At 40.4% G+C, this 16,916-nt stretch overlaps 1 protein-coding gene across 3 annotated transcripts in view; it reads left to right on the plus strand.

The window, feature by feature from the left end:
* Fam168a (family with sequence similarity 168 member A) overlaps positions 1 to 16,916 on the plus strand; it is a 127,748-nt gene that overhangs the window by 65,841 nt on the left and 44,991 nt on the right. For all 3 annotated transcript variants that reach the window (XM_076548333.1, XM_006982135.4, XM_076548336.1), the window contains exon 2: positions 9,575 to 9,662. In XM_076548333.1, coding sequence (XP_076404448.1) covers positions 9,593 to 9,662 — 70 coding nt within the window. In that variant the 5' untranslated portion in view covers positions 9,575 to 9,592. The remainder of the gene's footprint in view (positions 1 to 9,574; positions 9,663 to 16,916) is intronic.

Raw genomic sequence — 16,916 nt, forward strand, 5'->3', positions numbered from 1 at the left:
AGAGAACTAGCAGAGCCACTACTACCTTATCTTACCACCTCGCCGCCATTGCTTCCCCAGAGAGGGCCTCTTCCTGTGTAACCTTTGTTTTTATTGCCTTTCTGTTCTGCTTTCTCATTGACTCGAAGCCCAGCCACATGACTTCCTCATCACTGCCTGTCTTTACAGACCTCCAGGTCTCTATGGTTGGTACTGGGATTAAAGGACATGCTTGGCTGTGTTCTTGACCACACAGAGACTCTGCCTGCCATGTGATCAGATTAAGGGTGTGGGCTACCACCGCATGATTTCTGTTTCTGGCTTGCTGACCTCTGATCTCCAGGCAACTTTATTTATTAACACACAAATAAAATCACATTTCAGCACAATTAAAATATCACCACACTTGATCTCTGTGTGTGAAGTGTTGCAGGGAGAAGAGAATCAGGCTAACAGCTTGCAGTGAGTTTAGAGCTGTTGAGAGAGCTCTGGGATCACAGTGTCATGTAGCCAAGCTGAGCCTGGCCTTTCAGACCTCCTAAGACCAGAGTGGACACAACTGAGAAATGGGGACATGAATGTTAATATATTTTGTCATGATTTCCTTCAGATTCTGTGCATTACAGAACCACTCAATATTCTCTGAATGGCTTGTTCTCTTGTGGTGTAATTTCACAAATGGTCTTTCCTTTTCCCTATTCTCCGTGTAGAATTCCTGTCATCCATCAAAACACAGATCAAATGACATTCTTTTGAAACTTTTCTCTCTTCCTCTCATTAAATAGGATTAAGTTTAGCTGCATAAAACAGAAATCTGAAAGAAAAAGAAATTAAAAAGGCTTAAAAGTACAGGCTTTGCCCAGGCGGTGGTGGCTCACACCTTTAATCCCAGCACTTGGGAGGCAGAACCAGGCCGATCTCTGTGAGTTCTAGGCCAGCCTGGGCTACAGAGTGAGATCCAGGACAGGCACCAAAACTATACAGAGAAACCCTGTCTCGAAAAACAGAAATAACAACAACAACAACAACAACAAAAACAACAGTACAAGCTTTGGAGCCAGCTAGATGGCTTAGAGGGTAGAGGTGCTTGTTGTCAGACTTGACAATTTGAGTTCAATCCTCAGAGCCCCATAATGGAGAGAAAGCCAGACTCCCACAAGTTGTTCTCTGCCCTCCACATACATACGTGCACCTGCTACCCCACACAAAATAAACAAATGAGTGAAGAATAAATAAATGTTTTAAAAAAGTACAGGGAATAAATTAATTTTAAAAGTCCAGGATTTTGGGTCATTGAGGTGGTTCAGTATCTATAAGGTGGGAGTAAAGAACTAAGTTTTCCTCCGACTTCCACATTCATGCTGTGGCATGTGCCTGTCCCTTCCACAAATAAAATGTAATTAAAAAATTTAAGTATGGGCTTTATTTTTTTAAAGATTTATTTATTCATTATGTATACAGTGATCTGCCTGCATGTACGTCTGCAGGCCAGAAGAAGGCATCAGATCTCACTATAGATGGTTATAAGCCACCATGTGGGTGCTGGGAATTGAACTCAGGACCTCTGGAAGAACAGCTAGTGCTCTTAACCTCTGAGCCATCTCTCCAGCCCCGGGCTTTATTTTTTTTTTAATGCATAAGAAGTACAGAAGTATGTGGTTCAGGGCTGAAATGGTTGTTCCATGAAATCAAATCTGCTTCTGCTATCCTTGGCTTAAAGCATCTATTCTCAGGGTCACCTCATAGAAAAGAAGACTGATGAACTCCAGTTATCATATCCTCATTCTAGGCAGCAGGAAGGAGTCTGGGGAGGAGTCAGAAAAGAAGGACTATGTTGTAAGCTAATACTTTTCCATTTAGCAATCTTCCCAGAAGGTCTACAGAGCATTTCAGTTGGATTTCATCAAGCAGAACTGATGAGGTTCTGCTTGATCCACCTAACTGGATTCTCTCACAACACTCCACCTAGGCAGGGCCTTAAACTCAGGGCCTTGCACATGTTAGGCAAATACTGTCAGTGAGTTACATATTCACCCTCTATTGATTATTTAAAATTTTTTTAAATTACATTTAATTTATTTTAGAAGGGAACGTGCCGTGGTGTGAATTTGAAGTCAGAGGACAGCTGGTGGGGGTTGGTTCTCTCCCTTCACCATGTAAAGTTCCAGGGATTGAACTCATGTTGTCAGACTCAGCTCAGGTGCCTTTACCCACTGAGCGATCTTGCCAGCACCTTTTTGATCATTTTGGCTATTCCAAAAGTTTTACCTCCTTGTATTATATCTAGCATCTTTGTTGTGGAAGTCTGGGAATCAAATCCAGCTTTATCAGGATAAAGTTTTTCGAACCAGTGTTATCTCTCACATACTGCAGATTGGCTCACCAGTGCTTGTTGAGCCCAAGATGAGACCCAGTGGAGTCTTATTCCCTTTAGAAACTTCTGTTCAATATACATGACTCAGCCTCAGGTATTCTGTTATAGTAGCAAAAATTCAACAAAGATAAGTTCAGTAGGAAAAGTAAAACAGAAATTACCACCTGTGAAGAAGCTATTTTAGATGTGGTTAAAGAAGGCATTTCTGATCAGGTAACATTTGAGCAGAGAGCTCAATATAGAGGAATCATTCTATTTGCATATCCTGAGGGTTTGAGGAAGGTGATGGTTTGAATTCTGTTGTACAAAGGCCAGACAGCCTGGAGTTCTGATATCTATGGCAGCAGAAAAAAAGTCTGCTCCAATTGTGTGTTTGTTTTTCCTGGCCAGCTAGTTGGGTAGTGCCTTCCCACACTAAGCTGATCTTCCCTACCTAGTCCCTAGCTCTCCAGTACTTGAGCTTGAGAGATGGCTCTAGTTGAGAGCCTTTCTTGCTCTTGCAGCCACAGAGTGGCTTACAACCAGTTGCTGCTCCAGTTCCATGGGCTCCGATGTCATCTTCTGACTTCTGTGGACACCAGGCACGCATGTGATACACATACATACATGCAAGCAAAACACTCATACATATAAAATGAATCTTTTTAATAAGATCATAACGAAAATGATGCTTTACCAAGTTTCTAGGTATTCCTTTTTGTTGTTTTTATTTATTTATAGATTTGCTTATTGTTGCATATGTGAGTGCTTGTGCTACAGGGTTTGTGCAAGTCATGGAACTACTTTGCCGAGTCGGTTCTCTTCTGCTTTTACGTGGGTCCTGGGATTGTTGTATGTATGTGTTGTATGTTAGGTGTGTGGGAAGTGCCATTACCTGCTGAGCCATCTCGTCAGCCCTCTGGGTATTTCTTAATCCATTCAAATTAACACCTAGAATTAACCATCTTCATATTAGCCTGCAAGACCCTGAATTATTTTCCCTTGTTGCCTGTCTGATTTTAATTCCTATTCTTCCTGTACTCTACCTGACAATTCACCTCCATGCTGTATCTCAAACATACTTCCATTTCAGGGGGCTTTAATTTGCTATTTTTTTCTTTTTGGACAGCTTCTGTTAGAATCCATATGACTTGGTCCTTGAAATTGTTCAGGTCTTTGCTCACTCTGTAGCCCAGGCTGGCCTCGAACTCACAGAGATTCTTCTGCCTCTGCCTCCCGAGTGCTGGGATTAAAGGCGTGTGCCACTACTGCCAGGTGACTGTGTCTAAAAAACATATATATGGGGCAGGGAGGGGGGGCAAGATAATAATTAGTATAGTCATTTTTTTTTTTATTCTTCTGTCTGTTTGTTCAAGACAGGGTCTCACTGTGCAGCTCAGGCTGGTCTTGGACTCATAACTCTCTGGGTTCTTCCTGAGGACTGGGATTATAGGTTTGCCAGCAAACCTAGATCTAGTGTCTGTGGCCCAGATTGGTTTTAAATTTACTTTGTAATAGAGATTGACCTTGAATTACCAATCCTGCCTCTACCTTCTGAGTGCTGGAATGACATGCCATCATACTTGTAGGACAAACTTTCTGGAGAGACATGACATACACATCTACTCACCCCAGATGAGGAACTCACTACAGACCAAATTAGCAATTTGCACCAGAATTGAAGTTGTTAAATCATTGAGTTTATTGATAATCCTTAGTAGTATAGGTGAGGAGATACTGTCAGAAGTGGGAGAGTCAGAGACATTGTATCACTGAAAAGCCACCTCCACACCAGTGACGACTCAGGAAAGCTGTGTCTGTGGACTTCTTTGCACAACTTGAAGGAAACTCTGAGAGATGCCTTTCTGCAGCATGGTTAGTCACCCCCTCACCTCCCCCCCCCTCCCCCGCAGTTTTTTACTGCCCTGTAACTCTTGAGAAGAGCTCTTGTGAATTTTGCAAATTCCTACTTTCCCAGACAGGCAGAGTTTGTTTACTCCCCTAGTCCTATGAACCTCTCTGTTCTTCCCTTCAGTTTAGAAGGTACTACTGTATAACACATACCCAGTTTATATGGTGCCCAGGACTTCCTGCGTGTTAGACACTCTACCATGAGTCATACCCACCCTACTACCTTTCTTTATTAGGACAGCCATCCTAGTTGATATGACATCTCAGTGTGATTTTGATTTGCATTTTTCATGCTTCTTTGCCATTTGTAATCTTCTTAGCAAAACTAGATTCTCCACTCACCTGAAAAATTAGGTGTCTTGGGCTGGAGAAATGGCTCAGTAGTTAGAGCACTTTGTTGCTTTTGCATAGGACCTGGGTTGGATTCCCAGCACCCACCTTTAATTTGCAGGAGATTCAGTGTCTTCTGACCTCTGCAGGCACCAGGCATGCAGGCAAAACATCCATACACATAAAATAAATACATTTAAAAATTAGGATTGAAACATTTTTTTTTTTTTGCTATTGAGCTGCATAAATTTTTCACACATTTTAAATGCAAATCCCATATTAGATCTGCAATTTGAAAACCAGGTATGGTGGTATACCATATATATGATATGGTTATTCTAACACTTGGGTTATAGAGGCAGGAAGATCAGAAGTTCAAGGTCATCCTACACAGGCTCTTAAGGCTGACCAGTCTGGGATACCTGAGGCCCTATCTCAAATAAAAAGGCAAGAATATAATTTGAAATTTTTCTTTCACTCTGTAACTTGTCTTTTTGCTTTTTTGATGGTGTCCTTGTTTTGTTCATAGTCCAGAGATTGGACATCAAGCAAGGCAGGCAAGAACTCTACCACTGAGCTATGTCTTCAGCCCTCTTTCTTACTTTCTGAGAATGGATTTCTCATTAAGTTACCAGGGCTTGTATTAAACTTGCTCTGTAGTCCAGGCTGGCTTGTGATCCTCCTACCCCAGCTTCCCAAGTTGCAGAGATTATAGTCCTGCACCACCAGGCCTGCCTTCTGTCTTGTTTTGAACACAGAGTCCTATTACATATGTAGCCCAGTCTAGCCTGGAACTTGAGATCCTCTTGCCTCAGTTTCTTGAGTTACTGGGATTGCAGGGGTATGCCACCACACTGGCTGGTGGTTCCTCTTAAAGAAAAAAATAATAATAATAAAATTATTTACCTAAATCGTCTCTATCCCCCTTCCCTTTTTTTGCTATTGTAGCATATTTGGGAGATTATTGCCAATCAAAGATTATGAAGGTACATTCCCCCATCTTCCTCTCTTTGCTTCTTAGGGATTTATATTTTTAGTTCTTTAGTCTTTGATCCTTTTGGGTGCTATTCTAAACTCTACCCTCTGTTTGCTTTGTGGTCTTGCATGGTTCATTTGCCCTTTCTCAGACTCATTTTTCATCTGTAAAATGGAATCAGTTAATTTAGCTAAGTATGATTGCTTTAAAGTCTTGAATTCTTTTACTTGTAGTTTATTAAGTGATATAGTGAAAAACACTTAGATGTATAAGGAACCTGTATGTTTGAATGCTGCTTTTGTAAAATATGCATAAAAATATATTTTCTGAATAAAACACTATTCTGAATAAATGTCAGCATATAATTTAAAAAAACTAAAACTCTTATCATCTCAAGCTGCATTTCAGGAGCTTAGTAGCCAACACAGGTATAAGATCTTTCCTTTCCTTCCTCTCTTAGTGCAGGGTAGGGGGAGGGCTATGTGATATACAAACTCAATCCAAAGCCTTGTGCGTGCTAGGCAAATGGTCTACCTTTTAGTACATTCCCTTGCTGATACATTGGGGCTGGAGAAATGGCTTAGCAGTTATGAGCACTTACTGCTCTTTCAGAGGACCTAGGTTTGGTTCCCAGCACCCATATCTGGCAGCTCACAATTGTAGTTCCAGTTCTAGGGGGTCCTATGCCCTCTGACCTCTGTGGGCACGTATACTCGCATGGTGCACATAAACTCATTCAGACACACAAACTACATGTAACAAATAAATCTTGAAAATGTTTCTGTCAGTACATGACATATTGGATAGGACAGCTTTAGACTGTCCATCTGGAAAAGATGAAGATTCAAAAATTGGTACAACTTGGTCAATTTTTAGTATGTTTTTTTTTCTCAGTAGCTCTTTTAATCTCATCTGAAATAAGAATAATGCCAGTTAACTATTTAATAAAGAACTGTATATGTAGGTACCTAATCTGTAAAGAAAATCCTTACAACAAAAAATAGATGCATTATTGTCAGGAGCTGGGAGTAAGGCAGGGGATTGACCAAAAGGATATAGTTGAAAGTAATAAAAATCTTTACATCTTGATTATGGAATTATAGTTATTTGTATAAATGAATACATTTTTAGGCTCAGGACAATATTCCTAAAAAGAGTAAATTTTACTATGTGTAAATTCTACCTCAATAAGCTCATTATTTAAAAACAAAAACAAAAACAACTTATAACTGGGCCATGGTGATGAATGCCTTTAATCCCAGCACTTGGGAGGCAGAGGCAGGCAGATCTCTGAGTTTGAGGCCAGCCTGGTCTACGAGTGAGTTCCAGGCCAGCCAGGGCTATTACACAGAGAAACCCTGTCTCGAAAAATCAAAACAAACAAACAAAAAACTTTTATATAGTATTCTTTTTCATTCTGAGACTAGAGGAAACTGAGGCTCAGAATGGTTAGGACACTTCTGTTGATATGTGGTAATTGTAGAACCTAAATCTGCCTGACAGTAGAACTTGTGATTTTAGCTGGTGGTTTTTAGTCTGTCCCTGGAATGATGAGCAGTATACAGATTCTGTTGCAAAGGATAATCCCTTGGAAGCTAGGAACTCTGATCTCAGCTCTTCCCCTAAGTGGCTATAGTAGTCTTACTTTAATTTTTTGTTTGTTTATTTACTTTTGAGACAGAGTCTTACTGTGTATCCCAGCTGGGTCTTGAACTCACAGCAATCCTCCTGCCTTAGCTTTTTCAGTGTTGGGATTACAGCTTTGCATCATCATACTTGGCTTATTCCAAATATTAGACCCTGGCAGATGTCTTCTCTGTCAGTTACTGGTTGGGATTGAATTGATGTTGTTATGCCGTGTCATGGTCTCCTATGTCTGTCTGTGGCTCTCATTTTGTAGCAGCAGGAGATCTGTTTCACAGCTGATGAGTTTCTTTGATTATAAAAACATTTCCCATTTTGTCCAATCAGCTGCACAGGGTGTGTTCTCAGTAGGAGAATGTGCAGATGTTTGTAGGACCAGTTGTGCTGCCCAGCACATGTTTTAGTCTGTTTCATGCTGCTATTGCAATGCCATAGATTGGATAATTTATAACAAGAAGTTGATGTGCTCACAGATCTGGAGTTGGGAAGTTCAGTAACAAGGTGCAGGTGTCTGGCAGGGTCTTCTTGCTGTGCCAATCCATGATAGAAGAGGAAAAGAACAAAACAAGAGGGTAGGAAAAAGAGCACAAGAAACCACATCCATTCTTTATGGGAAACCCTCTCCAGTATAACAGCATTAATCAGTTCATGAGAGCAGATTCCTCATGGTGTCTTAAACATTACACCTCTTACTATTGTTACGGTGGCCATTAGGTTTCCTACACATGCTCTTTAGTGGATACCACATTGAAGCCATGGCAGCGTTTTAACAGTCTAACTTAACTCTGACTTGTTAGGCAGAGAACTGGTTGAGGAGAAGAAGGTCCAAATTAGGAAAAGTGTTCAAGCAATCGTCTCTGTTGTCTGCACAGATGTTGTCACACTTTGTTTATATCTGCACATCACTTTACAGTTAGCAGGAAACTTTAACATCAGAGTTAATTCTCAGCTCTGGTTATGAAAATGCTTTTTTGCTAAATTGAGCTGAAAATACACATACCTTCTTTTAACATATATCCTCAAGTTGTAGCTTCAATTTGTAGATGAGTGTATTGACCCTGTTTGTTAATTCTGACGTTGTTTGCCAGGGCTTTGCATTAGGTAGACTTATGAAAGTTCTAGATTATGAAATTTACCACTGGCACTTCCTGTTTGTCTATCTGATGGGCCTAGTGTCCTGTCCTTGGGAGCCCATCGATTCTCCACCTCTCATTCCAGAACCCTGGACAGACTTAATTAGTCACAGAGCTATTGTCATCGAGCCAGATGTTCATTGCCTGCCTTCAGCATTTAACTTGTTCCCTGTCCTGGGGTGCAACAGGAGTTAATGACCTAAAAAATTGCCCATCTATCATGTAAACCTAGTTAGGGGAGAATTGTTGGATTTTTATGGAGTGTAAGTAATATATCTGGAGACACATATTCAAACATGTCACCTTATGTGTAAGATATGGCTCTCTAAACAAGATGGGACAAATTGGCTGGTTAATAGAGCTTAATGACAGTTTTTCCATTAATCAGAATGGAGAATGTCCTTCATTAAGGTAATTAACAGAGCACTTGTGCAGGTGATAGTTATTGCACACAAATTTCCAAGTTTATTTCTTTCCCTTGAATACATTTGGCAAGAAGTCTTGGCTGTGTTTCTCTTTCTGCATTAAGATGTTCAATGGCATCAAATTTCCCCATTAAGATAGTTCAGTGGGTAGAGATGCTTGCAGCCAGATCTGACAACCTGAGTTCTGTCCCTGACACACATAATGCAAGAAGAGAACCAATTTCTGCAAGTTGTCCTCCGACCTACATATGACACTGTAGCATGTGCATGAGCATACAAATAGATGAAATAAAAATTCCTCCCTTTTTTCTTTAAAGCTGCTAGTAGCTTTTATCTTATGTACAGGCACAAGGGGTGGACAAGACATTTGCTGTTCCTTCTTCCTAGCAGGCTAAGTGCTCACTACCAGACATCCAAGCTTCCTTGGTGAACTGAAGAAGTATGACATTTTCCAGCTTGTGAGTTAGCATCATTAGACATAGAAAAAGCCTTGGAGATCAACTAATCCACTTAATATTAGTTAGGATAGTGAAGTCCAAAGAAGAAAGGTGATTTGGTCAGTGCCGCACTAATGTCAGAACTCTCTGTGGGATACCGGGATTAATATTAAACTGAGAGCCTAAAATGGCTGAGTTGACATTAAACAAGTTATTGCTCTGTCATTCTTCATCTGTAAAGTGGGAAAAGTATTATACTCTGTTTAGTCCCTTTTTCCCTATACCAAGAGGCTTCCCTTTGAGTATAACTGAAGGCTTTAGAGAAGATGACGTCAGAGGGAGTGAGCAATTACTAATCAATACTGTCTTATTTGTTTTTGCTGTAGGATCCTCAGTCTTCCACAATGAACCCTGTTTACAGCCCCGTGCAACCTGGGGCTCCTTACGGCAACCCTAAGAACATGGCCTACACTGGTGAGTGGTATAAGAATGGACTGCTGTTTTTCAATTATTCTTTGATAGTTTCTTATATTTATTTAGTATATTTTAGTTGTTTTTACTCCCATTATCCTTTTTCACCCCTTCTTCCAGTGAATGCCTCTAACTTGCTTAGTGACTTACAATTTACTCCAGGGCTCCAAAAGCCCTGGTAAAGTTGGGGAAGCTGGAAAATATATATACATATATTTATATATTTAAACACTTTTTTTTGTTTGTTTTTTTGTTTTGTTTTGTTTTGTTTTCGAGACAGGGTTTCTCTGTGTAGCTTTGCGCCTTTCCTGGGACTCACTTGGTAGCCCAGGCTGGCCTCGAACTCACAGAGATCCGCCTGGCTCTGCCTCCCGAGTGCTGGGATTAAATACTTTTTAAACTTTATTTTATGTGCATTGGTTTGAGGGTGTCAGATCCTCTGGAACTAGAATTACAGACAGTTGTGAGCTGCCATATGGGTGCTGGGAATTGAACCCAGGTCCGCTGGAAGAACAGCCAGTGCTCTTAACCACTGAACCATCTCTCCAGCCCCGGAAAAGATATATTTAATTGGGGTCCTGTAGGGATGGAAATAGAGGTGACAGACAGAGTCTCACTATGTAGCCCTTAGCTCTGGCTGCCTGGGAACTCATTATGTAGACCAGCTTGGCCTAGAACTCACAGAGATCTACCAGCCTCTGCTTCCTGAGTGCTGGGATTAAATGTGTGCCAAAATGCCCACCAGTAGAAGGGGGCTATCCTGGTTAAAGGCTATTGAATTATCAACAAAAGGGAACTGAGCACCTGTCATGTTTCTGGCCTGTGGTAGGTGCCTTTAATATCTTATTTCACTTTCACTTATTTATTTTAAAAATGAATTTTACTGTGTGTGTGTGTGTGTGTGTGTGTGTGTGTGTGTGTGTGTGTGTGTGTGCGCGCGCGCGCGCGCGCGCGCGCACGCGCGCCACACTCACTTTGATACAAGTATGGAAGTCAGGACAACTTTGTGGAGTTGTTTCTCTCCTTCTACAGTGTGGGTTCTGGGGAATCAAACTCAGTTTATGAGTCTTTGTAACAACTACCTTTAACTGCTGAGCCATCTCTCTGGGCCCTAACTTTCATTTTAAAGTAAATCCCATACAATGTAGTTTGTTATCACCATTTCACAGATGAGAAAATCATAGGCATAGTGGACACCACAGAATCAAAATTAGTTAATTGAACCCAAGTAGTTGCTTCTGAAGACTGATCTTTTTAAAGCTCTTATATTCCAGTGTGGTTTTTTTTCTTCTGTTTTTATGTGTGTTGCTCTTTTGTTTGGAATGTTGTTATTCTCTGACTGTCTCACCTTATTCCTCAAGAAATTTACCTTGAAGCCAAGCATGGTAGCTCACACCTACAGTTCCTGCACTTGGGAGACTTTAACAGGAGGATTTCCATGTGTTTGAGGCTAGCATGGGCTACTGTAAGGCAGGCAGGATATAATTAATACCTGGCATAAAGTAAATGCCTAATGATAGTTACTCTTATTTACAAGTAAAGTTAGGTAGGGTGTAAAACAATGGAATTGAGTGAAAAGAAAATGTAACTTAAGGTATTTAGCTTGTATTTTGTACATCACAAGCCTTCAAAAATATTGAATAGAAATCAAGATAGGGTAATGTTATGAGTAAACACATTGGTTACAAGGTATGGTAGAGGTTAGAGGCTATCACTCACTGGTACAGTCAGACCTAACGTATAAGAGGTCCTGGGTTCAATCCTCCAAGGCAAAAAAGAACATATAGCCAATTCTTGACTGTAGGAAAGAAGTAGTGAAGAGGAAAAGTAGCTAAAAATTTTGGTAGTAATGTTGGAGTTGGAAAACTAGGAGAGTTTTGTTCCAGCATAGAGCCACAGACAGAGTGGAAGCTGTGAATTCTGTCATTCTCTTTACATTCCTCCTTATATGTTTTACTATATACGTTATGTAGACTAGGAGTGAAGGTATCTCAGAGAGCCTGTTGTCTGAAGTTGGCTTTTTCTTTTCTTGACAGGGTCTCTGCATAGCCCTGGCTGTCAAGACTGACCTCAAACTCAGAGATCTGCCTGCCTCTGCCTCCAGAGTGCTGGGATTAAAGGTGTCCTCCACCACATCCAGCAGTTTTGTTTTTTGTATATTTGTTTGTTGTTGTTTTAAAGACAAAATCTCATTGTGTAGCTCTCTGGCTGTGCTGGAACTCTATGTAGACCAGGATGGTCTTGAACTCACAGGGATTCCCCTGCCTCTGATGAAAGGCATGCACCCTCATGCCCAGTTAAGTCAGTGTTCTTAACTGCTAAGCCATCTCTCTATTTTTTTTTTTTTTGTTGTGCTTAGGATTAAACCCAGAGCTTGGCACATAACTAGACAAATACTCTACCCTGAGCTACACATTCAGCCTCAGCTGTTAATGTTTTTAACCTTAATAAAACAGGTTTCAATAATATACATTCAAATAATACTCTGAATTACATTAAAAGTTCAGTTTGGTAGGATTATAGCAGTTATTTCTAACTTTCAATCCCACCTGTTACGTTTACCACAACAGCTCTCTCGTTCTTACTAATCTTCATAGTAAAATATTTTCTGTTTGAACTCTATGTACTTATTTTGATAAAATTATTTCCATTAGTCAGGACACATGGGACAGACCTAGCTCAGGGAGCTTGTTGCTTTTTCCCTTCCGGTTCAGGGTGTTCCCAGCAAAGTTAGTTTTTTTGCCAGAGGCAACTAAGCTGTTTTGGCGTGCAGAACCCCTGAGCGTCTGTAGGGTGTCAGCTTCCTATTTGCTGCCTTTGTGGCTAACTTCATTCTTAGGACTGGCTAAGCTTGAGAAGGCAGGAAACAGTTACACTTGTTGATTTGCACTAAAGGATCACGCAGCATGCTATTGTCTCTGCTGGGCTCATGGTAGAAATTTGGCAGTGCATTTTAATTGAATGAACAGCCAAGTTCAAAATTCAGCTCTGTCAGTGAATACCTGGATGACATTAACCAATTGATTAACTTCCCTAAACTGAATTTGTTTTGTAAATTGAGATAACATTATAGATATTTAATAGGATGATTGTGAAAATTAAATTATATAATTTGTACATTAGAGGGGGAGAAGAATTTTTTTGTGTCTACTAATCAGTGAATGTTATTATCCTAGAATTTAAATTCTCTGTTAGCGATTCTAGCACCCTGCAGGTAGCTTAATAACACACATAAAGAATATATTCAGTTTTTACCTAGACTAAGCTTTCAGATTCATAGACTTTCCTTTTTAAGCTCATTTTCCTGTTGTATCATTGTACTTTTTTGTTTTATTTAGACTGACGATAAGACTCTTAAGTTTCCAGCTGTTTTGTTTTTACCCTTGGTATATGAGACAGGGTGTCATGTGCTCCCAGCTCGCCTTTAACTGACTGTATAATCGGGGATGACTTTGAACTCTGAATTCTACTTCTTCCTCCCAAATACTGGAACTCTACATATGTATCACCATGCCAGAGTGGGTCCCAGCTCTGTGCAGGGAAATTTAGGTTTCTACCCCCACCCCACCCCCAGGCTGATCATATCCTTATCTCCTAATCTTAGTGTCTATAAAAAGCAGTTTCTTTGATGGCTAGGACCCACACACCTTACCAGAGCAGCCTGACAACAGCCCGTTATTTAAACTTCCTGTTTGTTTTCCCCCTTCTTCATTTTTTGATTCCTAAGGATTTCATTTTCTTTCTTAAATATCTGCTTTGCCTAAGAATAAGATGCTTGTTATACTTCATCCAACTTCTGTAGGTTTTGTATAGGAAACAGATTTTCAAGTTATCTTATATACGGCTGGAAATGGAGGCTTGAAGTGAGATGAGTTGCTAAATAGAGTACATTAAATATTTATTACTGATGATAGTAATACCTGTGTCAAAAGTTTTAATTGCCGTTTGGCAAGTACATGCTAGGTAACACATACATTATTTATAATTAATGATTTTAAGTTTCATAATAGCTTTCTTTGCAGATAAAGAAATTGTGACAGCTTAATTTAGGCCATGTGATTTGAAGTAATTTATAGCTTCTCTAAAGGATACATAAAGATTTGAATTCAAATTTTTATGAGTTTATATTATATGTTCATTTTTGTTATAAGGAAGTGGTCTGTCTTAAAGATGTGCTTCTTTCATAGCAGCCAATGATAAGTGTCTTAGGTTTCTATTGCTCTGGTAAAACGTGACTAAGAGCAACTTGGTCACAATCCGTGTCTGTTGTGGAACTTCACCCAACTTACAGTATTTTTTTAATTTGTCAACCCAAGCTGCCAAAGACAGGCATTAAGTGCAGCAGACGCATGAATACCTTTCTCCTGGTTCACCTTAGCAGTGGGCTCTTGATAGGATTTCCCCCCCAGAAGCTTCAGAAAAGATTTGTTGCTACAATTTCTAGATTTATATATACTTCTCTTTCCTTTCCTTTAAAAAAAGGGTAGGATTTATTTTTATATTTTTATGTGCCTCAATGTTTTGCCTACTTATTTGTGTATGCACTACATGTGTGCCTGGTACCCTTGGAGTCTCTTTTCTGGTATAAGATACCCTAGAACTGGGGTTACAGAAGGTTGTGAGTTGCCATATGGGTGATGGGAACTGGACCCTGGTCTTCTGTGACGGCAGTAAGTGCTCTTAACCATTGAGCCCTCCCCCACCCCAGTGTGTGTTTGTGTAGCCCTGGCTGGCTTGGCACTCACTGTGTAGACCAGGCTGGCCTTGAACTCACAGAGATCCAACTGCTTCTGCCTCCTGAGTGCTGGGATTAAAGACATGCTCCACCACCACCTAGCTGTTTCTGTTCTTAAAATATTCTGATGGTATAAGCATCCAAGTATCACCCAGAGGTCTGGTGTATGTTCTGGACAGAGGAAGGTGTCTAGAGTGTCAACAGAAAATGAAAATATAGAGAGACAGATGAAGCTCTAAGCAATGGATTTGTTTTTTACTTTTTCACAGATTTGTTTTTATTTGTGTGGGTTTTTGATTTTTGGGTTTTTTGATTTTCGAGATAGGGTTTCTCTGTGAAACAGTCCTGGCTGTCCTAGAAGTCACTCTGTAGCCCAGGCTGACCTCAAACTCACAGAGATTCGCCTGCCTCTGGCTCCCGAGTGCTGGGGTTAAAGGCGTGCGCCACCACTGCCCAACCTGTGTGTATATTTATGTTTCTCTGTATATATACTATATGTGTGCAGAGGCTGGAGGAGATCAGTGGGCATCGGATTCCCTGGGATTGGAGTTAAAAGCAGTTATGAACCACTTAACATGGCTACTGGGAACTAAGCTCCAGTCTTCTGAAAGAATAATAGCAAGCACTCTTAACTGCTCTATTAACATCTCTCCAGAATAATTTTTATTTAACTTGTGTGTGTTGGGAGAATATATGCGTATATGTCTGTGTGTGCCAGTGCTTGCATGCCATAGCATATGTATGGAGGTCAGAGGACAATGTCAGGTGTCACCAGCCCTTGCTTTCCACCTTATTTGTTACTTGCTACTGCACTGTGCATGACAGGTTTGCTCACTTGTAAGCTTCCAGTGATTCTTGTCTCTGAATCCCATCTTTCTGTAGGAGTGCTAGGATTACAGACACACTGCTGTGCCCCCCTTTTTTACATGGTATCTTAGTTATTTTCTTATTGCTGTGATAAAACACCATGACTAAGGCAATTTATGAAAGAATTGTTTAATTTGGGGCTTAAGGTTTCAGAGGCTTAGAATTCATGACCATCATTGTGGGAAACATGGCAGCAGGCAGGCATGGTATTGGAGCAGTGGCTGAGAGCTAACATCTTGAGACACAACCATAAGACAAGAGAGAGCTAACTGGGAATGGCCTTTTGAAACCACAAAGCTTACCCACAGTGACATACCTCCTCCAATAAGACCACATCTCCTAATCTTTCCCAAACAGTTCTACCAAACATTCAAATATTTGAGCCTGTGGGGGCATTCTCATTCAAACCACCACACATGGGTAATGGGGAGTCAGACTCTGGCCCTTATCATTGGCATGGCAAGGGTTTTACCCACTGAACCATTTCCCCAGGTCCAACAATTTTTATTCAGGCTAGTATGTATATGGCTTTCTTTGCAGGATATGTATGCTATAGTGGATCATAGGCACAGTCAGGGAGGTTGTGGTATAAGAGAAAATTTTAAGAAAAAGAAGAACTTCATATAAACTGCTCTGAAACAAAGACTATTGATTATAGGGACTTGATACAGAGGCAGATATGAGCTCATTGGTGAGATGGGTGTTGCTAGGTAAGTCCTTGTACAACTGGCTTATTTGGAATAATTGCAGTCTTGAAGAACTTTTTGAAGTAGATCCTGTAACAGGCATATGTGCAGGAATTTCTTCAGATCTACCCTACTACAGACATAGGTGTGTACAGACTCCTTCTTTATGGCCCCCTGGTTCCATTTTGTTAGGTTTGATGTAAGTCACTCTATTTGATACTTGTAACTTCCAGAGTCTAAGCTCTACTACTGATAGGCTGTGGCACATTGGTAGAGTTATTTTAGCTTTTCTGAATTTTAGTTTTCTCAGCTGTAAAATGAGATAATGACCTAAACCAGTGGTTTGCTCATGGGTCTATTAAGGCCCCTAGTATAGTCCCTAGCTAAGTTGTTGTAAAGCACAGCAGTGAATATGCCTTTGTAGAGAAGCGATTAGAACATAGAGATAACTTAGAACTGTGCGGTGGTTGGAGACATAGTTCAGTGGGCAGAAGGCTTTCCTGGCATTCACAAGAAGACTCTGTTTGATCCTCGGTGCTTCAAGAGAAATACCAAACCAGATCCACTATATGATGACATCTGATAAGTTAGTACACTTCTGTGCCTCAATATATATTCTACAAGAAAAACATGATAAAAGGTTTGGAATGCTTTCTTCACAAGAAGGCAAAGAGTACTAAATATAACTGTGCCAGCCATCAACTTGCTGTGTGGGTCCCAAACCCATTTAGAAAATAATTATGAGATTTAAGAACATGTGAAGCCTTTAAACTAACTTACATTATATGAATGAAAAGATGGAGAATTCAGTGATCTGTAAAAGTGATTTGTGTTAGAACTGGGTCTGATGCCTAACTCCCCACTCTGGCCTGTGTATTCATTGTTTCTCTGCCTCAAGGAAATGACTAAAGTTTCATCTTCCTTTCCCCGTATTCTGTCCTGGGTGCTTCCCACTCCTGTCTACTGCCT

The sequence above is a fragment of the Peromyscus maniculatus genome, chromosome 1 (assembly GCF_049852395.1).
Source record: "Peromyscus maniculatus bairdii isolate BWxNUB_F1_BW_parent chromosome 1, HU_Pman_BW_mat_3.1, whole genome shotgun sequence".
Lineage (NCBI taxonomy): Eukaryota > Metazoa > Chordata > Mammalia > Rodentia > Cricetidae > Peromyscus > Peromyscus maniculatus.